General features: G+C 48.4%; 1 protein-coding gene across 11 annotated transcripts in view; it reads left to right on the top strand.

Annotated features, from left to right (window-relative positions):
• The window catches only part of SCYL3 (SCY1 like pseudokinase 3), a 43,640-nt gene that overhangs the window by 5,382 nt on the left and 14,279 nt on the right, over window positions 1–23,979 (top strand). For 5 of the 11 annotated variants that reach the window (XM_047839798.1, XM_047839799.1, XM_047839797.1 and 2 more), the window contains 9 exons: window positions 1,152–1,342; window positions 8,341–8,526; window positions 10,527–10,640; window positions 12,568–12,624; window positions 13,797–13,899; window positions 15,131–15,242; window positions 18,027–18,104; window positions 19,890–20,029; window positions 21,751–21,935. In XM_047839798.1, the coding sequence (XP_047695754.1) occupies window positions 1,178–1,342; window positions 8,341–8,526; window positions 10,527–10,640; window positions 12,568–12,624; window positions 13,797–13,899; window positions 15,131–15,242; window positions 18,027–18,104; window positions 19,890–20,029; window positions 21,751–21,935 (1,140 nt within the window). In that variant the 5' untranslated portion in view covers window positions 1,152–1,177. Of the gene's footprint in view, window positions 1–1,111; window positions 1,343–8,340; window positions 8,527–10,526; window positions 10,641–12,567; window positions 12,625–13,796; window positions 13,900–15,130; window positions 15,243–18,026; window positions 18,105–19,889; window positions 20,030–21,750; window positions 21,936–23,979 lie in introns of all 11 variants that reach the window. The other 6 variants (XM_047839796.1, XM_047839794.1, XM_047839792.1 and 3 more) reach the window with 2 other exon arrangements.

Below are 23,979 nucleotides of genomic sequence, written 5' to 3'. Positions count from 1 at the left end.
TCTTTCTTCCTTTCTCTTTCTTTCTTCTTTCTTAGTTTCTTTTTTCCTTCCTTCCTTCCTTCCTTTTTCTTTTTCTTTCCTTCCTTCCTTTCCTTTCCTTCCTTCCTTTCTTTTTCTTTTTCTTTCCTTCCTTCCTTTCCTTTCCTTCCTTCCTTTCTTTCTTTTTCTTTTTCTTTCTTTCCTTCTTTCTTCCTTCCTTTCTCTTTCTTTCTCTTTCTTTTTCTTCCTTTTTCTTTCTTCTTTCTTAGTTTCTTTTTTCCTTCCTTCCTTCCTTTTTCTTTTTCTTTCCTTCCTTCCTTTCTTTCCCTTCCTTCCTTCCTTCCTTCCTTCCTTCCTTCCTTCCTTCCTTTCAGTTTATTTACTTATTTTGAGAGAGAGGAAAGGTGCAGAGAGTGAGGGAGAGAGAGAATCCCAGGCAGACCCTACACTACCAGCGCTGACCCTGACTCCGTGCTCTAACCCACAAACCGGGAGATCACTACCTGAGCAGGAAATCAAGAGTCCCAAGACTGAGCCACCCAGGCACCCTGTTTCTTATGTTTATTGTCATCGTGTTCAGCCAGTTGTCTCTATCTCACTGTTTTCCTGGTGCTCCCGGGCCGTTGCCCGGCGCGTGAACTCTCCATTTGTTAACACGTTTTTCATCATTGAGAGAACTACTCTCCAGTTTGTTTGGTTCTTGTTCTAATTTTAAGTTCTTATAGACATACAGCAGTTTTCTCATTGGTGAATAATGACGGTTTGCAACAGGCTCCTGTGAGGCAGGATATGCGAGCAGGTTAGGGAGCGCGGGTGATCTTATTCTGGTTTTGATCAGCTGGCGCTGTGAGCGTTCCGTGAGTGTGCGTGTGTGTGTGTGCGCGCGCGCGCGCGCACATGTGTAGGGGGAGGGTCGTGAGGGGCAGTCACTGCACGTGGCCTGGTAGGTGCGTTTTCTCGTAGAGCCTCGGTTGTTCCTTGACAGGCACCGCCGGTGACTTGGGGGGCACTTGGCCAGCATTTGGCGTCCTTGTTGTGGGCGGCCTGGCGGATGGGGACTGGAGGGCCGGGTGGGTGGGAGCGGCGGGGCCCCCGCACGCAGTGATCTCCCCTCCCCCCCGACCCCCCGCAGGTGGAGGCTTATGTGTGCAGGTGTTTTCCTCCTTCCTCAGCTGTGCCGGGCCTCCCGGCGGAAGGCATGGGCTCGGAGAGCAGCGCCCTGAAGAGCTACGCGCTGACGGAGCCCGCGTTCACCCTGCCGGCCGGCCTGGCCGTGCACCCCGCCGCGCTGCAGGATGGCCGGCGCGCCTCGGTCTTCGTGTACCGGAGAGACCACGAGGACCGCGTGAACAAGGCCGCCAAGGTACCGCGTGCGCGGCGGCGCTCGCGTTTTGGGGGGGGGGGGGGGGTTCACTGGCTCGCTTCCTGTTAAGAAATACAAAGCGGAACTTAACGAGGGTCACAGGAGGGCGATCCTGAGGAATCGTGTTTTTGTTCATGACCTTCGTGGTTGTCCTGGGGCGGGGGGGGGGGTGGGTTGGGGAGAGGGGCTCAGTCGGTTATGCGTCGGACTCTCGACTTGGGCTCAGGTCATGATCTCGCGGTTCGTGGGTTCGAGCCCCACGTCCGGCTGACAGCTCGGAGCCTGGAGCCTGCTTTGGAGTCTGTGCTTCCCTCTCTCTCTGCCCCTCCCCTGCTCATGCTCTGTATCTCTCTCTCTCTCTCTCTCAAAAATAAACGTTAAACAACAACAAAAAAAGAACATAGTTGTCCTCCCTCATGGGAAAATCTCCCAACTTGCAGGACATGTTGGAACCAAAAAGCTTCGGAAAACGCAGGGTGAGAGCTTTTATCATATTGTTTTAGTGAGGAAGTTCGGAAGGTAATTTTCCATGGCTAAATTAAGGTAGAGTTTAATCGAGTTTAGCAAAAATCTGTAAGTGTTGACATTTTGGTAAGTATATGATTTAATTTGTAAAGTTTATTTATATTTATTTTATGTCTTTTAACTTTTATTTTCATTTTTAGCTTTTTAGTTTTTGCATTTCAGGTTTTAAATTTGAGTATAGTTGTTGACACACAGTGTTAGTTTCAGGCGTACAACATACTGATCCACCTTCTCTATACAACATACTGTGCTCACCTTTAGCGTATTGATGACGGACCTAGAAATAAAGTAGTTTAGAAACTGCAGGTACTATTTTTTCTTTTCTAGGACTATTGTGATGTCCCAGAAAGAACGTTGGCCTGGGTTCTGGTTCTTGCTGAGGGACCTTAGTCGCTTCATTCACTTTTAGAGGCTTCAGTTTCCTCTTCAGGGAGGGGGTCCTCCTGGCTCACACCTTCCAGATGCTGATCCTGGAAGGGGACCAGTGTATTAGCAGGTGCTTGTGCACTGTAGGGGGACCCCAGCCTCTGATTAGAAAACGTGATTGTACCTCGGAATATAATTCAATAGAACAACCCTAAGTGTCTTTATTTATTTATTTTTTTAAGTTTATTTTATTTTGAGAGAACACAAGTGTGTATGAGCAGGGGAGGGGCAGAGAAGAGGGAGAGAGAGAATCCCACACAGGGTCCACACTGACCGCCCAGAGCCTGATGCAGGGCTTGAACCCACGAACTGCAAGATCATGACCTGAGCTGAAATCAAGAGTCAGACACCCAGCCACCTGAGCCACCCAGCTGCCCCTGTTAAAACTTCTTTTATAGTAATTTTGCAAAAGATAAAATGCCTTGCTTCACTGTCGTATTCTTACTTGCAGTTAATATCTGACATACTTCCTATTATCTTCATCTTGTAAGGTAGCACGTTTTTTAAGTAAAAAAATGAGGGTGACTGTTATTAGTGAAGTACTAGAGATTTATCATCTTTCTTAGCTTTTTTTTCTAAATAAGTTTGTAAGATTATTTAACATTGTTTTGTTTATTTTTGAGAGAGAGAGAGAGAGAGAGTACAAGAAGAGAGGAGCAGAGAGAGGTGGGGTGGGGGGGAACAGACGATCTGAAGCAGGCTCTGTGCTGACAGCACAGAACCTGATGTGGGGCTTGATCTCCTGGTTCGTGAGATTGTGACCTGAGCCGAAGTTGGACGCTTAGCCAACTGAGCCCCAAGGTTTTTTAGCACTATGTTATTCTTTATGATATGTGTGCCAAGAAAGTTGAACAACCCAGATCATGGTGTTTTTAAACGAGAAAAGTAAAGCTGCACTGTCGGTGTCCGAGGGCTCGTATGCCGCAGGGACTGTGAGCTTGAGACAGAAGATTTCTCCCCCCCTTAGTACAGACCCTTCTAAACCAAGGCTGAGTCTTTTCCAGTACTTTATACTTGTCTCCTCTATTCTTCAGGCCATCTTGTGGCTTTAAATACCTGAGACCCGAACCTGAGAAATTTGAAATGTCTACAAAATGATAAGGCGTTTCAGTGCAGGTCACAGTTCTTGAAAACGTGTCACGTTTCATTGGGTTATAGGACCTTGGTGTTCCTAGATTCCTGAAATAGTAGAACAGTATGTCCAGCTCACCTCACTTTCTGTAGAGTTCAGGCTCCCGGTCCTACCTTTGACGGTTTTGGTGGCCACTTCCGACAGATGGACAGTGTTTTCCTCGCGTATGCTGTTAGGTCGTGAGTGTAGTGTTTCTCTAGTATTATAAATAAACTACAGTCACAATGCAGGGCAGCCTGTGGAATAAGATGAAACGTGGTATAACCTTTCTCTACAAAACGATACTAGAAGTTCTTCAAGTCCATCAGATCCTATCATTTTATCTTGAATCCACTAGCTATAATAGTATAATTTTCTCACCGGTGGTTAGGACTCATTTCTGAGGAACAGTAAGGAATGATAACTCCTAAATCAGAGTGTGGTTCCCGTAGTTTGCTCTAATCCCAGTGCTTAGGTGGGACCTTGTGGTGAGGACAAGCTCGTGAATGACCCTGAGTGTATTCATAACCAGGCAGCCACGTTAACTCGAGGAGTGCGTTTGTGGACGCTGTGCACCTGCCTTGGGAGACACTGTGCTCTTCTCCATGACTCAGGCCGCTTTCTGGAAGGGTTGGTCAATATATTTGGGGCTGCACAGTGTGTGGTCATGAGGAAGAAATAGAAGATCGCTTGGCTTCCCCTTGGGGAATGCTTTACCGCTCTTCCTTATATACTGACATGCTCTTTCTGTTCCTCTCCCCCTTCGCCCTTTTCTGTGCTGTTTACAACCCTTATTCTAATAAATCAACTGCCCTCCATTGTCAGCTGGTTCTCTTCCAAGGCTCCTGATCATCATCCATTCAGAAGAACTTAAGAAGTGCCCCCATCCCCCAGGTGTGTTGGGCCACCTCCAGATGGCGCAGGCTCCTTCCCAGCCTCGGCTCTCCCCGGCAATTTCCAGACTTCAGGTTCTCTCGTCCTTTCTCTTCTGGTGTTTATGTCTGGCCTTCTGCCCCCGACGAAGTAACTGCTGAGCCCTCTGGTTTCAGCTCCAGGTCCACTTTCCCACTTGCCTGTGGAATATCTCTACCTGGATACTCCCTTAGCACCTCAGGTACAGGCTTTCCAACACAGGATCCTTTATCCCTTCCTCTTCCTGCATTTTATTCCTAGTGTCTCATCTAACCTCTAGCTCGTGGGCATTCAAAGACAGAGTGTGCTTCTGTCTTTGTCTCAGACTTGCATCTCAGCAGAAGCCAGAGTATTTCTCCCTGAGAGTTGTTGCTCTCTCGTTTTAGGCGTCCTGGTTACTTTGTTATATTTCTTTAAAAGAATGAAACTATGGCTTGCTTCCTGTCGAAAAACTTGCAGGTAGACGTGAGCTGATAACTACTATGTTGTGCAGTTCCTGAAGTGAAATAACGAACCAGAGATAGAACTTACGGTAACGAAAAGTTAAGCCACTAAGGCTTGAATTAATTCTCTGGATAGCTGCGTCCTAACCCGTCCTAAAAAGTAGAAGTAGTTTATATTCACGACTTGACTCTCACACCTAACGTCTCTGTGTGGGCCTGGAGAAGTACAGATGTTGACAGGTTATCCAGTGCTGCTCATGTTGAACGATAAAAGTCCTTGCTCGGAATCCTCTGTCTGAGAGCATTCGCCTGGAGCAGAATGGGCAGAACGGGGATGTGGTGACTCAGGGGCAGGTACTTTCGGCACCCCTTCCACAAAGGCGCCTCCCTCCACAAGAGCCGTTGCTCTCTTTGGTCGATGCTCACTGAGAACATCTCCCAGTCGCATCTTGTCACCCCCTCTGTTCTGGAGCAACAGAATCTTGAGTCAAGAAGCGTTTCTGTTTGATTCGTAATTGCTGACTTCCCTGTGAGTCTGTATGCATAATTTATGCAAAATATCGTGTGTGCTGAAGGGGAGAGACACATGACGTTCTCGGCCAGTTAAGTGCCGTGTTCAGAATCACGCTATGAGTTATTCCTTTCTGCCTTTGTTAAACACACAAGTCACTTTGGACTGAGAATTTTCCTGGGAATGTAGGGTTAAAAAAATAAGCAGATTGCAATTTATTATTTCATGTATTAATTAGGTGAAATTTACTGACTCTGTATTTAATGCCAGTACTCAGCCCGGTGATATTTCTTCTGACTTACTAGTCTGCCCTGACTACTAGAAGCATAAAACTTCTTTTACATACAACCAAAGGAAAATAATTAGAGTCTTAAGAAATAAAAGCTGAATGAATAATTTTTCCTGAACAGGCAAAAGTAAAAACTCAAAAGTGTTCCATGCTGGGTTTGCAAATTACTTGAGATGATCCTTAAAATGAAAAAAATATGAAAGAGGTTGCATAATTTTACTCAGAAACCATAGCTCCAAAGACCCTTCCAAGCAGTTCTGTCCACTTAAGCTCAGATATTCAGCCAACTTGCTAGCATGACTCTTGGCTCATCTGGGTCTTTGCTGTATTTGCGTCTATATGTACAAATTAATAGTTCATATTTAAACTATTAGTTTAAGAATTAAAGAATTTTATAAGTATGTATGTATGTATTTAGAGAGAGAGAGAGAGAATCCCGAGCAGGCTTTGCACTGTCAGCTCAGAGCCTGATGTGGGGCTCGAACCCACAAACGGTGAGATCATGAGTTGAAACAAAGAGTTGACACTTAACCCACTGAGCCACCCAGGCACCCCAAGAGTTTTCTTAATTATTTGTTATTAGAGTGACTCAGGGAGGGTAACAGCTTTCTTCTTAAAAACAAACAAGAAATCCTACTGGAGCTATTCCTAGAGTTGTCAAAGTTTGGGATTATTACAAGAAAAGAAAAGAAACTGGGCAAATTCATTTCCTCAGAAGATTCTCCTGTGGTCTCACCTAATAGGCTAGTTTGAAATGACTGATATAAACCTTGAACCAGCACTGTGTTCCAGACTCTCATGGGAGCTCGCATTCTTCCAAGAAGGTATTTTGGAGTGTTCCATGCTGAGTGCTCATTTATGAGATGAAACCGAACATTATATTGAGGGTTTTTGTCCCAAGTGACGTCTTCCATGCCCCGCCCCCTTCCCGTGCGGTGACAGGTTTACAAGCCTTGCTCGGTGTCCTGCAGGTTGCACAGGCTTCTCCCTCTAGCTGCCTCCTGAGGTTTTTTATTTATCTGATCTTCACCAGTTCGATGATAACATGCACAGCTGTGGTTTTCTTTGCTTTTTCCTGTTTGGTGTTCATTGAACTTTTTAAATCTGTAAACTTTAGTATTTGGCTGAATTTGGAAAGTTCTCAGCCATTACAATTTTTATGCCCCCATTCTTTTTCTTGGGAGGGTGGGGAGTCCAGTTATATACATTAGACCTTTTGCTATCGTGACATAGGTTCCCAAGGCTATGATTATTTTAAAAAAGAAAAGTTGGGGCGCCTGGGTGGCTCAGTCGGTTAAGCGTCCGACTTCGGCTCAGGTCATGATCTCGCGGTTCATGAGTTCGAGCCCCGCATCGAGCTCTGTACTGACAGCTCAGAGCCTGGAGTCTGCTTCGGATTCTATGTCTCCCTCTCTCTCTGCCCCTCCCCTGCTCGTGCTCTGTTTCTCTCTCATTGAATTAGTTTCTGATATTTTATTTTTCCTTTCTAAAATTTCTACTTATTTTGGAGCACCTGGGTGGCTCAGTCGGTTAAGCGTCCGACTCCGGCTCACGTCATGATCTTACGGTTGTGAGTTCGAGCCCTGCGTCAGCTGTCCACCCAGAGCCTGCTTTGGATCCTCTGTCCCCTTCTCTCTCTGCCCCTCCCCCCGCTCGTGTTCTTTCTCTTTCTCTCTCAAAAATAAACAATTATTTTTAAAAAATAATGAAACTTCCACTTGTTTTAAATAACAGTTCTTTCTCTGCTGAGAACTTCTATTTATTTCGTAACTGTTTTCCTTTACCTCTAGGGGAGAATGGTTATAATATAATGGTTACGCTGTTTTAAATTCTTTGTGATAATTCTAATATCCGGTGTATTTTGGGGTTGATATTTGTTGATTGTCTTTTCACTTTTTTTGTTGTTGTTACGTGAGAGCATTTTGGATTGCATACTGAACATTTTGAATGTCCTGTCGCATAGACTCTTGGTTCTGTTTTAATCCTCCGGAGGTTGTTGGTGTTTCTGGTATTTGAGGTTTTGACTGCAGGCCGTCAGTCCCCTCAGGTTCAGGCTTCAAGTTTTCCAGCTACTCTCCACCCGCTCTTGCTGTGCGTGGTGCTCAAACCCCAGGTCGTTTCTCAAAACTCTGCTGCGCTGGTGTCGGCCCGCTTTGTCCACGTCGGTTCGGGACTTGGTCTGAGACCTGTGCGCGGACAGACACCTCGAACGTCTCCTTTTCCAGTCCTTTCGCCTCTGGGATGTCCTCGGACTCAGGCTTGCCGTGGTTCCTTCCCGCCGTTCTTCTGGCCGGAAAGGTGGCAGGGTCTCTGTCAGAGTTCTAGCCACGTTTGCTGCACTGCTGTGCGAGCGGGGCCCGCCGTCGGTGCGCAGCTGTGAGAAGTGCCATCCCTCACCCAGGACGTGGACCGCCACGATGTGTCTTCTCCTCATTTTGACTCCGCTCCAGAATCTGAGTGCTTTGTCGAGTTCTCCGGTCATTATTTTGGGCACCTGCTTCAGAGTCGAGAGCAGTGATCTTCGGGAGGCCTGGGCTCCTGGGGGGCTGACACTGCCCTAAGGGAGCTGCAGGTCTCCGTAGAGTGACTTAAATGTTGGTAAAGTCAGAACAGGTCACAGATGTTCCTTCACCTTGTTTGGAATTTTGGGGGCAGGGGAGCTGGACAGGACCTTGACTGCGAGGATACGTTTTCTGACTTTCACCCTGCCTTACGTGAAACTGCCGTCAGTCTGGTCTTGAGTCGTTAACTTCACCACCCCTTCTGTTTGTGTGTTTAAAGCATCTGAAGACACTTCGTCACCCTTGCCTGCTGAGATTTTTATCATGCACCGTGGAGGCGGATGGGATCCATCTGGTCACCGAGCGAGTGCAGCCTCTGGAAGTGGCTTTGGAAGTGCTGTCTTCGGCGGAGGTCTGTGCCGGCATCTACGACGTACTGCTGGCCCTCGTCTTCCTTCACGACAGAGTAAGCGGCCCGCACGCAGTGTGCTCATAGGCTCTGGTATAGACCAGGTTGGGCGGGGGGGGGCAATCATGGGACGTGTCGAAATCCTAAGGCACCGTTCTGACTCAGAAGCTTCCTGACGGAAACCCGCACGTCGGAAGGCACGGGGGTGCCACAGACAGATGGTTTGTGGACGGGCGGTCAGCGCTCTGACCCTGCGCAGTGTTTCCTAGAACTTGACTCCCTTGATGATGGTCTCCCTCGAGTTTGGGGTAAGCCTTTCCCTAAAAATAGCTGCAGCTGTATGACTGTTCTTAAGACAGAGAGAAAGCCTTGACGCTAATACCGCTGTGGGCATTTCCAGGAGTTTTGTTCCATTTTAGATTTTGAAGAAAGAAATGACCATTTCTTCAGGAGAGACTTTCCCTTCTTTTCGAGTAGGTGGTGCCACTGAGAGCCAGCCTGTTAACACTGCAGTCAGGTTCACTGTCATGGGGATAAGGGTAGTTCCTCTGTTTACTTCTGGTCTGTTTCGGGACAGTATTACAGAGCTGTTTCTTAATGGAATTTGCATTCTGAAGTAAGAAAACCTTTGGTCGTCCTCCAAGATTAAAATGACCAGTCACAGGTTAGAAACATTTGCATATGACTCATCTCAGTATATGTTTTTGGGTTTTTTTCACTTTTCCTATTAATGGGGGACAGATTCCAAATATCACTTTGGATTTATCATCTCTTAAAAGCTTGTCTAAGATGCATATAAAGAATTGCAGGAGCGCCTGGGTGGCTCAGTCGGTTAAGTGTCTGACTTCAGCTCAGGTCATGATCTCGCAGTCTGTGAGTTCGAGCCCCGTGTCAGGCTCTGTGCTAACAGCTCAGAGCCTGGAGCCTGCTTCGGATTCTGTGTCTCGCTGTCTGTCTGCCCCTCCCCTGCTCATGCTCTGTCTCTCTCTGTCTCAAAAAAAACCAAAAAAACCAAACAAACATTAAAGAATTGTTAGGGCTTCATGTGGAGGTATATTTTCTTTGTTGGAAAAAGTGTGTGCACGTGGTGAAAGGCCTGGACAGTGTGGGAGCACATAGAAGGAAGAGCAAGCCCCCCACCGTGAGTCCAGGACCCCACCTCCCTCCAGGGGCGACCACAGTGATGAGCCTGGTCGTCCGGACATGTTCCGTGTGTGCATAAAGCAAATGTCCCTACGCCTAGTCTCCTTTATTTCTCAAATGCAAAAATACCATCCGTACTATTCTGAACCTTCCTTTAAAACGGATATATATATCTTGGAATGTTTTATATCAAAATATGTACACACTTTTCTGGCAAGTAGGATATTTAAAACGCACTTGTCTACTGAAATGATTTCCAGTTTGGGGGAAAAAACATACACGTACTTGAATTCTGTTCTCATTGCCTTCTTCCTTCTTACTTATTTGACTGTACTATGTTTTCTGGTCCTGTATTCTGTCACATCTGTGCTCTGTGAGATATTTCTAGTGGGCCTTACCGTTATTCCATTTTCCTCTTCTTCCGGCAGAAATTTTTAAGGCCTCCTGACAAGATTTCAGGGGAAGATTTCTGGGTTCGTGCTAGAATGTAGGTGAGAAAGAATTTAGAGGAGAGAGTACAGCAGCCTAGGGGAGCAAAGATAAACTTCACCTTTAAAGGGAGGCACACGCTCTCGGCCATGACGACGTGTACCTGTGTGCGTACCATCCCTCCTGCCTGGCGTGGAGGCAGGGACGTGCAGAATCTGCGCCCTGCTGTCATGCCTTTATTTCATTAACCTGCCTCACTGGGCAGGGGACAGAACAAAAGCCTGTCCATCGCGTTTTTCCTTCCCTCCGACCTCGTAATGCATACGCAGGCTTGTTCGGTTTGTCGCTCCTTAAAGTTGTGCTTCGTTTATTATGCCACAGGGGGGCGGACCTGCCTTAGCTTCTTTCGGCGATCAGTTTTTAGTTCTTTAGAACTTCTGCCTGACAGATTCTAGCGGCAGCCTCTTCCTGTTCTTTTTCTCCAGGGGCACCTGACACACAACAACGTCTGCCTGTCATCTGTGTTTGTGAGTGAGGACGGCCACTGGAAGCTGGGGGGGATGGAGACCGTCTGCAAAGTTCCTCAGGCCACACCCGAGGTAAGCCAGGGGATAGGCCCTCTGTGGCACCTGGAATCGGATAGCATTTTAGTGGGCGGTTCTTACCTCGGGAACCTCCTTCGGTGTTCGGGTGATCCTAGCTTTGGACACTGGACTTTATTGTCGATGCCAGATTCACAGAATTGTAGGAGTTTATTCTTTCAGAGGCTTCCTTTATTCTCGTCTCCTCGATTGGTAGCTCGGGAACTTGAGACCGAGGGGTAAAATGGCTCGGTCAGATTTTTAATTAAATGCTCTTCCCTTCTATTCCTATAATACCCTGTCCTTAATGACACCACTTAATGTTTAATATTGAAATTACCTTTGTGTGTCTGATTTCTTTCCCAGTATTTGAGCTTCTTGAGGGTGCGAGAGTCTCTTTGGCTTATTTTTAACATCTCCACCCGGAATAGTGCCTGGCACGCATTAGGTAGTCAGGAAATGTTCACGAACAGCCGTCCAAGTTGTCCGAAGTCCTCCATCGTGCGCTAACAGCCGGAGTTAGGACGCGAACATCTCAGCTCCTCGTGGGCTGTGTTGTTGCTGCTTCTGGTACCTCTTAATGGTTTTGCCTGACCAGGTTCTACACGTTGCCCTCCTAGGTTGATGAACCTTTCTGTTCTATTTCTTGTTTTTAATCGTTTTGCACATTGCCACTAGACTTGCTCTTTCTAAAAACAACAATAACAACAACAAACCCAGTCCCATCACGGTAGCCGTACTAAAGTGCTGGCTCATTGGCATACTGACTCAGTCTGGTTCCCCGTTCTCTCGTGGGGCCTCCACAAGGGGGCCATGTTGAATGCACACCTTCATGGGCTCTCGCCGAGGTCAGACGCTCCTTCTCCCCGCAAAGGTGTTCCTCTGATGATTTCTGCCCCAGGTGGTCCCTTTCTTCTCAGAATTCACCTTCCATCTCAGTATAATGGCTTGTAACTCACTCCTTGACTTCTCTTCCAAATTCTTTACCATGGCGTGTAACGCCCTTCACAGGCTCTCCCCGAGCCTGCCTTCAGCTCGACCTACACGTATAGTCACTGAGCTCCTCTCGGGCTGCACCCGCACCCCGGTCTACGCAGCTCAGCTGTGCTCTTGGGTGGGCGGTGCCTTTCACCCGCTTCTTCCTATGTGTGCCTTTCTGTCGCTGAGATGCTTTCTTCCCACGGGCTCTCTGTGGCATGTGAGATGAAGCTGAAGTCTGTGTTCTAGCTCAGTCTCTTTGTGAAGCCCTCCCCTGGGTACTCCCCGCCCAACGAAATCAGTCTCTCCTTCTGTGCTTCCATATGGCACTCAGCACCTGTTACTGCGGTTCTCAGTTTACATTCTAGGTTGTGAGCACCTGGCCGGCGGCAGGGACTGTATCGTATTCCTTTTGTGCTCCTAGTGCCCTAAGTGGTGTGTGGGACATAGAAGCACTTGAAAACTAATCTTTGAATCGGTGAATGAATGTACTTGTTCTGCGGATGTTATCTCCGTAGTTGACAAGGTCCTCAACTTTTATATCTCATGTGGCAGCGGGCCTTAAGATTGACCTAATTCAGCAGGAAGATTATTGATAGATTTGTTCTATGCTAGAAAAGGCTTTCACTCGTTAATAACTCTGCAGGATGTGAAAGAAGTGTTCCTAATTATCAGTGTAAGGAAAGCAGGGTGCAGAGATGCCTCTGACCAGCAGAGGGCATCCTAAACCAGCTGCAGGGGAGAGGAAAGGGTACAGGTGTTTTCTGCTGAGCCTCGTGCTGTGCCAGGTACTGTATTCACATTTTTTAAGTAGCAAGATTTTAAGTTTGTGTATTTAACATGTGTGTCAGTTAGAAGGCTTCATTGCTGCTTTTTGCATTGCTGGTTGCTTCTGTAACTTGGTGTAAGACATTGGTTCACCAAACCTGTGTATGAATTATTTTCCCTAATTTATTTCTCTGTCTAGTTTCTGAGGAGTATTCAGTCAGTAAGAGACCCAGCATCTATCCCTCCTGAAGAGATGGTAAGATGATATGCTTCAGCTGTAACGAAGGCTTCTTTGTATGAAACTTAAAAGAACCTTTCGTCTCCCCCCTCTTTCTTAGCTAAGTTGTAGATGCCTCATAATTCCTTTGGCCGTGACGGCGTCTGAGATTAATCTTATCACCACATCAGGGAGCCTTTTTCTGGACAGTCTGCGTACATTTTTGGGTCGTACAGACCCCTGTGTTACCATTAAATACCTCATTGGTGCTTCATCCCCATTTCACGGTCTTGGTGTTCTGTTGGAAGCCCTGAGAGCTGGGGAAGCAGCAGCCCTAGCCGTCCCTGAGCTGCACCCAAGCCACTCGTCTGCCCGCCGGTCGTGAGGTAGGGCTCCAACGTGCACGCAAGCGTGATTATTGACGTTAATGATCTTGTCTGACAAAGGTCCATCTACAGATCTCTCCCCTAGGTTGATGAACCTTTCTATTCTGTTTTTGTTTCTTATCTTCACCACCAGCTGCCGGTGAAGAAAGATTATATTTACCAGGACACGCGAAGGCCGTCGCTCCCTCTAAATTTTTTCTTACAATTACCGTAAAACAGACCACGATCCCCAGAGACATACAGGAAATACCAACCCAACTATAACCTTGAATATAGACCTAAGACTTGAAATAAATCAGGTTGTTCCAAATCAGTACTATGTGTATGTACTAGTGTTTTTCAGACTGACTTGTGGGTTTTAAATCAAGTTAGAGGTCCTGACAGTTATTGGGGGGGGGGGGGGGGGAGGGGAGGAGGAATAAAATAGAAAATATCAGTAAGTCTGAGTATTGTTTTATAAAAGTTTTGTTTCCATTATGTGTATTTGTGTGTGTGTGTGTGTGTGTGTGTGTGTACTACCACCACTAACAATAATAATAATAATAAAATTTTTAAAAATGTGGGTTGCCGTCAAAAATATTTTTGAAAGCCACAGACATATATCATATTTAGGCCCTTTTTCTCTTTTGGCCCTTGTTTGATATTTTAAAATCTTTGATAAATTGCATTCCCTCATGGTTTTAAGAGCCTGTAAGCCAGTGTGTGGTACTCTATAGTTGGCTTTGAGTATAATCAATGCAAAAATGGGAGAGAGTGCTTCAGAGAAAATGTAGATCGGGTTTCTAAGGCAGATTCTCTAGGTTTAATGATCTTTACTGCTTTTAGTCTCCAGAATTCACAACTCTGCCAGAGTCACATGGACATGCCCGGGATGCCTATTCATTTGGGACATTGGTGGAAAGTTTGCTCACAGTCTTAAGTGGACAGGGTGAGTTATTGCACTATTACATCCACAGAATAAGCAGGAAGGTCATTCACAGCCTGTTCTGGGTGGATTCAGAGGACCACAGTCTTTGACCATAGTAAGGAACCTGTTACTTACCAGATAACTTGTGTATGGCAGATCTTAACAGCGCTGAGGAAAGAAGCTTTGATTTCTTTGCAGAGTTTTAAAGAATTTTAAGTAGGAACCACTTTCGACTCTGTTTATATCACGTGTTATAATCTTATCAATCGGTATTGGTACTTGTGGTCTAAAGACTCTGTTCCTTATTGAGTCAGTCAGGTAAATGAGTGCTGTTATCGATTTATATGTAACGATCTGAAGAAGAGAGGAGGATTCGGCACTTTTTATTTAATCTGAATCAAGCTGGACGTTTCCTTATCTTTATTCTTTCCAAGTCCTTTTGAGTTTTTTCTTCTTGATGTAATTTACTCATTACCTTTTCTTTTGTTGCCCCGAAGAGCCCAGGCTCCTGAACACATTGTTTTCTTCTCTCTTTCGAGCTCTTTGATGGCGTGCCTGGTGGCCTGCTTCATTCTGGTCCAGCCACCCCAGGCCTTAGGTTGTCCGCCTGTTAACGGGCCTGGGCGGGGGGGTACATGCCTCGTTAGGCCCCTTCCCGGCCTGGCTCGCACTTTGCCGAAGCTTTGGGCACTTCTAACGCAACTTCTTTTACCAGGCTTCTGCAGCATCCTGAAGTTACAAGCACCCTTCGGCTGCTCGCTCTAAATTGTCTCAGCCTGAATACTTGAGAATTAAACCCCATTAAGGCCCTAAGGCATGCCCTGTGGGGAATGAACCCACTACTCCTCTGTGTCTAGAATGGTGGTAATTATGCACCATCCTGGAGAGAATAGAAAACACAGTCATTCAGATAACTTTTCTTGTTCTGTGGGTGAGGAACCCTGGTCCATAAGGCCCTCAGACCAGCCACTTCTTAAACTTCCTCTAGGCCCGAGCTGAGTTACACCTGCCGCTGGGAGATAAGGACACAGAGGTGAGGCCCGTGGGGGTGGGGCTGGATGTGTTGGCAGATGAATTTTCTACACCTGCCAAGGAGTGTGGCTTCAGGTGAGCCGGAAGCTGTTTAGCAACAGCCAGGGCTTTGTTTGTTTGGGCTTTTTACAGGTTGGTTTTTGCTCCCGTCAGTCTCCAGCTATAGAGGTCCTGAAAGGAGGGAGAAGGCTTGGAAACTAACTGTACCTCTGGATTTCAGTTTCAGCGGATGTTCTCTCCAGCTTCCAACAGACCTTGCACTCAACCCTGCTGAATCCCATCCCCACATGTCGGCCGCCGCTCCGCACCTTACTGTCCCATGACTTCTTCAGGTGAGGGCACCCAGCGGGCTTCCCCGGCCGCTCGCAGGTGCCGCGTCCCGTGGTGGGGTTTCGGGGCCCCCGGGTCACACAGTCCCTTCTGTTGGCATAGGAGAGGTCAAGTCACATCCGCATGGGAGGATAGGGGGCGAGAGTGGATTGCCTCTCAGGTTCCTACCACAGGAAGTTCTAGAAATCTTTAACTGTGGTGAAGGCCTGGGTCTGGAAGTTACAGCCAGAGCCCTTAGAAGCCACGCTGCATCTAGTGGGTGGCACTGGTCAGGTAATCGAGAAACTTCGTAAACACGGCCACTCCTTTCTGCTGCCATTGTGTTCTAGGAGTTTGTTGTTGTTGAAAAGTTTTCTTGTTGGGGGAGGGGGAAGGAGCTCGTTTGTCTTCAGGCAGAAGATTGTCGTCTTTGTTTGGTAATGCGTGATGGAAACGCAAGGAAGTCGATTTAGAGGGAGGGGCACAATATAAGGTTAATACTGCCGCTGGATTCAGAGATGGTTTTGGACCTCTCTTCAAGGTTAGTTTCAATTACGTGTCCTCCTTTTCTTCATTTCCGTGACCGCAGAAATTCCGCACGGGTTAATTTCACATTCATGACTTTTAGTAGCAAAATTGATGTTATGTCCTTTTGAAACTAAGGATCCTTACATGTCAGCGGTTGGAGAGCCCGAGACAAACCGGAGTGGAGGGAAAGCCGGTGCTCTCCTCCGAGGGGGTGAATTACCTCTCCCATAGGACTAGGATCCATGTTATTAAATGGGGCACAGGTAGTTTCACTATAATTACTAGGATTTTATTGGCCACTCTGGTTTCAAAGAAACTGTTCAAAACCTTTCCCGTCACAGGAGTCTTTTTTTTTTTTTTTTTCCAACGTTTATTTATTTTTGGGACAGAGAGAGACAGAGCATGAACAGGGGAGGGGTAGAGAGAGAGGGAGACACAGAATTGGAAGCAGGCTCCAGGCTCCGAGCCATCAGCCCAGAGTCTGACGCGGGGCTCGAACTCACGGACCGCGAGATCGTGACCTGGCTGAAGTCGGACGCTTAACCGACTGTGCCACCCAGGCGCCCCAGGAGTCTTTTAACCAAGGTGTTTCTGTGTCCTTTTAGAGGATTCATAGCAATATCTTACCTTGATACAAGGTCTCTACAAAGAATCCTTCATAGCAAATAGATTCTCTCCACTGTTTGATAAAAGAGTTGTTTAGTAAGAATTGTATTTTTGTATTTTTTTTTAAACGTTTGTTTATTTTTGAGAGAGAAAGAGCACGCGAGTGGGAGAGGGGCAGCGGGAGGGGGACAGAGGATCCGAAGCGGGCTCCGCGCACACGGCACAGAGCCCTGATGCAGGGCTCAAACCCATGAACCATGAGATCATGACCAGAGCCGAAGTCAGACGCTTGACCAACTGAGCCCTCCAGGTGCCCCCCAAGGATTGTGTTTTAAACAGAGACGGGAGAGAAAGCCAGAACGCACACCAGCTCCCCGTTCCTGAAATCTGACGGTTGCCCGTGAGGAGAAGCCAGCAGGAGGACCCGGGCCGGCATCTCTTGCCGAGGCAGCTGCGCGAACTCGATTAGGCTTCGGTTGTGACATTTGTGCTTTTCTTCTGCTACTAAAGCCAGAGGGAAAGGGGTGCAGGTGTAAATGGGGAGCCCCAGGTGGCTGGCCATGCGGTGGGGTCGTGTGCTGAAGTGTCGGCCCCCGGCCTGGCAGCCTCGTCCCCCCGGACTTGATGCAAGCTGCCCTCCCCCCGGGGGGCCCACAGCCCTCCCTCCCACGCCCCCACCTGGCTGAGGAGATGACTGCACGGCTTCCGGCAGGAGAAATGGGGAGGCTCCCGTGACTGGCACGGACATGCCAGTCTCCCCGGCCCCTTTGACGGCTCTCACCGGAGCGGACTTGAGGTTCAGTGGCTGTTTTGCAATGCTTCACTGCATCGCTTCCATTTCTGCCAGGACGGCTCCGTTCACCACATCCTGTGGCAGCACAGGTTCCCGTGACTGTGGTTGCAAAAACACCGCCGAGGTGGCGGGAGTCGGTGTGCCCACCGTGTGTGCCGGAGCCTGAATCCTCTTCGCGCATCTCTTTGCTGTTCTTAAGACGCCGGATGCTTCACGGGCTCGTTCGCAGTATTTGTCTCTTGAGCGACTCAGTTATAATAGAGTCTTCTTTTTTTTTTTTTTTTTTCAACGTTTATTTTTATTTTTTGGGACAGAGAGAGACAGAGCATGAACGGGGGAGGGGCAGAGAGAGAGGGAGACACAGAATCGGAAACAGGCTCCAGGCTCTGAGCTGTCAGCCCAGAGCCTGATGCGGGGCTCGAACTCACGGACCGCGAGATCGTGACCTGGCTGAAGTCGGACGCTTAACCGACTGTGCCACCCAGGCGCCCCGAGTCTTCTTTTTTTTAAGAGTTTTTTTTTTTTTTTTTTAAACATTCATTTATTTTTTTGGAGAGAGATAGCGTGCGCGCAGCGGGGAGGGGCACAGAGAAGGAGAGGGAGGGAGAGAATCCCAGGGAGGCTGTGCTGCCAGCGCAGAGCCTGACGTAGGGCTCAAACTCACAAACCACAAGATCGTGACCCTGAGCAGAAATCAAGAATCCGATGCTTAACCAACTGAGCCACCCGGGTGCCCCTATATAATGGAGTCTTCGAACTGGCAGAGGAGAATGTTTCCTAGAGTATTTTTACAGCCCGGTCTGTGGTTATGGCTTCAGTATTGAATACACCTTCTCTAATTTGCTGTCCCGCATGTTTTTTTTTTCTCTTTGGCATTTAGGAATGATTTTCTAGAAGTTGTGAATTTCTTGAAAAGTTTAACGTTGAAGAGTGAAGAGGAAAAAACTGAATTCTTCAAGTAAGTCCAGAAAGTTAAGGGCTTAAAATTCAGTACCTTGGGTTAAGTCCGCGTAATGACTCATCTCCGGAGAGATGAGTCTGACGTTTACTTTCTTGGACAAAGTTTTTCGAACGTTGCCTGCGTGTCGGGCTTTCTGCTGGGCCCTGGGATGGCTAGTTAGTGCTTAAGCGGTGACTGAGCTCGCGGGGGACGTCCCGACGGCCCAGAGGTCGAGGGAGGAGGTGGTTAGAGAAGAGGTATGGCAGGCAGAGGGCAACGCGAAGTAACGCACGGAGGCGTTGTGCCTCGTGTACGGAGCAGCAGGCAGGTGGGTGAGTCCGCGCGTTCCCACACCGCAGTGGGTGAGAGGTGGGCACCCTCGGACGCGGCCGTGAGGAGCATTGCCGCTGTCTGTGAGCGGAGCACGCGGGCTGTGAAACGGTCGGATCTCCCTGGAGGTGGCTCCCTCTGTTGCCCTTGGAGGGCGCAGAGTGATTCCTTACGGGACTTGGGTCGGCCGGTGGCCTGTGGTGGGCCTCGATGGGAGGCCTGAGGTGAGGCAGGGATGGTAGGAGGAGGACGACACAGATGAGCCCCGCTTCTAATGCTGGCAGGGCCGTGGCGATCGTCACCAAGAGCGCGCGGAGGATACCCAAGGAGAGGCCCTCGCGCGCAGGGAATGTGAGGAGCTGGGTGTTCAGGGCACGTGACGGGGCCATGGGACTCTAGATGGAGATGCGCATGGGCCTTTGACCAGGTGGCTCTGAAGCCCGGGCGAGACGCGCGCATGCGATGAGCCGGAGAGGAGTATTGGGGTTCACTGGCCTGCCATTGGTGGCGGTTTCCCAGAGAAAGCGGTAGCATGGGGGGCACGGCATGCCCAAACTGACCGTGGGGCCCCCACCCAGCCTTCTAAGATGGTGGTCGAGGAATGAGATGGAGCGGCGATGGCCGGAGGAGGTGCGGGGGAGGCCGGGAAGGCTGGCGTCCCCGGCAGAGTAAAGCTCAGGAAGGGCAGGGGATGCCGTCAGGCGCCCGGAGAGCACCCCGTCTGAGGAGCTGTTTGAGGGCGTGGGGATCCCGGCCGCGCGGGCAGAGATTCACTAGGAAGGTGAGAGCCCGGACACTGGGGAAGACCTGCGGGAAGGTTTGGAGAAGGGCCAGTGGAGAGTAGTCGAAGAAGGGGATGGAGTCGGGAAGGACTTTTTTAAGGGCAGAAGAGCCGTGAGCACGTTCGTGGGCGGGGGTACCGGGCTCGCGGAGGAGGGCAGCCCACTGAGGGTCCTGGAAGGGGCCGGGATTCCAGGGCGACAGCTGCGTGGGGGTGGCCATCGGAAGAGGTGGCGGGAACGGAACGAGCCTGGGGGAGCCCTGTTGACGGCCTCCCCGCGCAGCAGGAGCAGGACCGTCCGTGCAGGGTGGCTGTGCAGCGGCCGTGATACTGTTCCCCCCCGCCCCCCCCCCCCCATTACCTGTGTGTTCTTGACAGAGGGCTTTGACAGGTGTGATCTTAGGGAGTTAGTAAGAAAAGCCTGAATTTTGTTTCCTATGGAAACTTCAGATAATCTAACATCCTGCATCCTTCGTAGCGTGGATGGGACCTTGTGTGCGCACTGGTGGCCTTGTCTCGCGCCCCCTGAGTTTTTTCTTAGATCCCCTGCATTGGCCGTTCACCTCCTCTGGCCACGTTTCCCCGTGCCTCCCTCTGACTGAAGTAGGGGAGGGCTGCGTGTGTCTACACTGGATGAGGAAGTGGATACAGTGGCACCACCGGCTGCCCAGGCTTTTCTTCTTTCCCCTCAGATTCCTGCTGGACAGAGTCAGCTGCTTGTCCGAGGAGTTGATCGCCTCGCGGTTGGTGCCTCTTCTGCTTAATCAGTTGGTGTTTGCAGAGCCAGTAGCCGTTAAGAGTTTTCTGCCTCATCTGCTTGGCCCCAAAAAAGGTGAATTTTTTTCAAAGGATTATTGGTAATTAAGGAGTTCGGGTGTTATTAGTCCTTATTTGAGCAGACTGAGATTACTGCATGGTGTAGAGTATGGCTCCAAAAGAGTCATTGGTCCCTGAGGTGATTATCTTGACTCAAACCTGGGTACCAGAGCCCACGGAGTAAATAAGGAGCATCTTCTTGGAGAGTCAGATTTATTGTAGAAGGTGGGATATTGGAAAAACCATACATCTACACATACACACGCACACATAAACACGTGAGATTCAAGTATGCAACGCACATGAAGTTTTAAGATAAGGCGTACGTCCTCACAGGGCTTTTGCATTTGCAGTTAGGCCTGTGCCTTCTTTTTTTTTTTAATGTATTTTTTTAACGTTTATTTTTGAGAGCACGCATGTGAGTGGGGCACAGCAGAGAGAGAGGGGAACAGAAGATCTGAGGCGGGCTCTGTGCTGACAGCAGAGAGCCCAGTGTGGGGCTCAAACTCATGAACCGTGAAATCATGACCTGAGCTGAAGTCAGAACCTTAACTGACTGAGCCACCCAGGCGCCCCTTTAATTTTTTTTTTTTTTTTAGAGAGAGTGTAAACGGGGGACGGGCAGAGGGAAGAGAACCTTAAGCAGGCTTCACGCTCAGCACAGAGCCCGACACGGGGCTCAATCCATGACCCTGGGATCATGAGCTGAGCTGAAATCAAGAGCTGGACACTCAACTGACTGAGTCACCCAGGCGCACCTACGCCTGTGCCTTCTGGCTTCCCAAGAGCAACCCACTTATTTTATATTTTCAGTGGAAAGACTGAAAGGCGGGAGATGACTTTCCTACCTGGAGCTTCAGTTTTTTTCTGAATGTGCAGTTAAGGTTATTATTCTGATACTCGATAACTTCATAAGCACTGTAGATGGGAACGTACCAGGTTAGAGAATTTATTTTCAGAATTTATTTTCTTAAAAGATCTCCACCCAACAAAGCAGCAGCATAGGTAACTGTTTTGCAGCATAGAATTTTGTTACAGCCTTTGTTATTCCCTGAGGGTTTTTGTTTCTGTGTCTGTTTTCAGTTCAACTGTAGCTGACACACATGACATCCGTCTCAGGTCCCGGAGTTTTTCTTCCCAGCTGCCATCCCTTCACTCCGTAGATCTTAGATGGCGGTGTGCTTCTGAATCACCTGGGGACCTTTTTAAAAATGTGCCTGTATGGCCGATCCACTGATGGTGGGACAGCCGGGGCAGGACTGTATATGTATTTATTTATTTGTAAAGGCCCCCACACGATTGTGACGGCGATCTCTGATCACCGCTACCATAACTGGCAGGAAGAGAGGACCGCCCGGCACCAAATCCCGTTGTGACATTTAACACCTCCTGGTTCTGCAGATGAAATTGCAGCCACGGTCCTTGATCTACCCTAGTATATGAAATTCCTCACTGGTTAAACACAGATGTATAGAGAGTTACTGATTTTCAGGAGTCCCTTAAAATACGCCAGCTTTCTCTGTTGCAGGTTCAGCGTGGCACAGTATTTCACAAGGCAGAGCGTGTTTAAGGTCGTTGACCCTTGAGTAATCTGAGTCACCCAGAAAGGTGTCCTTTGCTTTGGGGCCTAGAATGTGTGGGAAGCTCTGGGCTCAGTTTCTAAATTATCCTTCATGCTCCTTCCGCTGAAATGACCATTTGCTTCTTCACGCGGAACCGCCTCTGACCGCGGGGTAGACAGCGCGCGGGGAGAAGTGCCTTGCCTGCTGTCGCCGGCCCTGTTCCGGTCGCGGGTGATCCCTGTGCTGCTGCAGCTGTTTGAGGTGCACGAGGAGCACGTGCGGATGGTGCTGCTGTCTCACCTGGAGGCCTACGTGGAGCACTTCACTCCGGAGCAGCTGAAGAAAGTCATCCTGCCACAGGTCAGAGACGGCCGGCGGGCGCAGGCTGGACGGCCGCTGCTAGTTTGGGGGCTGAAAGGAGGGGGCGGGTTCGCAGCGCTGAGGTGATAGGTTAGGGGGTCGGGAGGCCCCCGTCAGGGTGAAAAGCTCCTCGGATACCCAGGGCTGAAATTCAGACTGCATTCCCATCCCATTCACATAGGCAGATCGATTAAACTAAGGTGTTTGGTCTTAAGCTGGGAAAAACCGTAGTTCTGTTTGCTAATTCTTTTGTTTGTTTGTTTTTTTAAGTTTATTTATTTATTTTGAGAGAGAGAGAGAGAGAGAGAGAGAGAGAGGGAGAGGGAGGGAGGGAGCACAAGCAGGGGAGGGGCAGAGAGAGAGGGAGAGACAATCCCAAGCAGGCTCTGCACTTCCAGCGCAGAGCCCGATGTGGAGCTCGAACTCACAAACTGAGATCGGGACCTGAGCTGAGGTCAAGAGACAGACGCTTAACCGGCTGAGCCGCCCAGGTGTGATCCCTTGGGGAAGGGACCAAGAACCCTTTGTGGATGTTTTGTGACAGAAAGTATACGTGTCCATAATTAAATACCATAAACAAATTAAATTATAACCGAGAGGAAGATGAGTTTACTCCTACCAGTGGTTTTCAGACTGTCTATCAGCCTCTGGGGAACCAGGTAATGAGTCACCCACTCTGGGGCTCCGGTTTATGTCGGTTTGCCATGGCTCACCTAACAAATGACCCCAAACTGCATGGCTTAAAGCAGTAGAAGTTCTCTCCTGGGTCTGGAGGCCAGTCTGAACTCCAGGTGTCAGCTTGACTCCGGCCGGTCCCTGCTGTGTCTTGGCTCGTAACTCAGGCCCGTCTGCTTCATGGGACTTAGGGCCCACTCTAACCCAGGATGACCTCATTTTAAGGTCATATTCTGGGTCGCTGCGAACTTTTAGGAGATAATGTTTGACTCAGTAGGAGTTCTTTATTTCTTTATTTTTTTAATTTATAGCCAAGTTAGCATATAGTGCAACAGTGATTTCAGGAGTAGATTCCTTAATGCCCCTTACCCCTTATCCATTTAGCCCATCCCCCCTCCCACAACCCCTGCAGCAACCCTCAGTTCGTTCTCCATATTTATGAGTCTCTTCTGTTTTGTCTCCCTGCCTGTTTTTATATTAGTTTTGCTTCCCTTCCTGTATGTTCATCTGTTTTTTATCTTAAATCCCTTATATGAATGAAATCATATGATATTTGTCTTTTTCTGACTATTTCGCTTAGCATAATACTCTCTAGTTTCATCCACATAGTTGCAAATGGCAAGATTTCATTCTTTTTGATTGCCAAGTAATACTCCAGTGTATGTATGTACCACATCTTCTTTATCCATTCATCCATCGATGGACATTTGGGCGCTTTCCATACTTTGGCTATTGTCGATAGTGCTGCTGTAAACATGGGGGTGCCTGTGTCCCTTCGAAACAGCACACCTGTATCCCTTGGATAAATACCTAGTAGTGCAATTGCTGGGTCATAGGGTAGCTCTATTTTTAATTTTTTGAGGAACCTCCATACTGTTTTCCAGAGTGGCTGCATCAATTTGCCTTCCCACCAGCAGTTCAAAAGAGATCCTCTTTCTCCGCATCCTCGCCAACATCTGTTGTTGCCTGAGTTGTTAATATTAGCCATTCTGACAGGTGTGAGGGGGTATCTCATGGTGGTTTTGATTTGTATTTCCCTGATGATGAGTGAAGTTGAGCATTTTTTCATGTGTCAGTTGGCCATCTGCATATCTTCTTTGGAGAAGTGCCTATTCATTTCTTTTGCCCAGTTCTTCACTGGATTGTTTTTTGGGTGTTAAGTTTGATAAGTTCTTTATAGATTTTGGATACTAACCCTTTATCTGATATGTCATTTGCATATGTCTTCTCCCATTCTGTCAGTTGCCTTTCGGTTTTGCTGATTATTTCTTTTGCTGTGCAGAAGCTTTTTATTTTGATGAGGTCCCAGTAGTTCATTTTTGCTTTTGTTTCCCTTGCCTCTGGAGACGTGTTGAGTAAGAAGTTGCTG

The sequence above is a fragment of the Prionailurus viverrinus genome, chromosome F1 (assembly GCF_022837055.1).
Source record: "Prionailurus viverrinus isolate Anna chromosome F1, UM_Priviv_1.0, whole genome shotgun sequence".
In the NCBI taxonomy this organism is placed as follows: Eukaryota; Metazoa; Chordata; class Mammalia; order Carnivora; family Felidae; genus Prionailurus; species Prionailurus viverrinus.
Note: the sequence above shows the minus strand (reverse complement) of the source record. Positions and strands in the feature narration are given on the sequence as shown.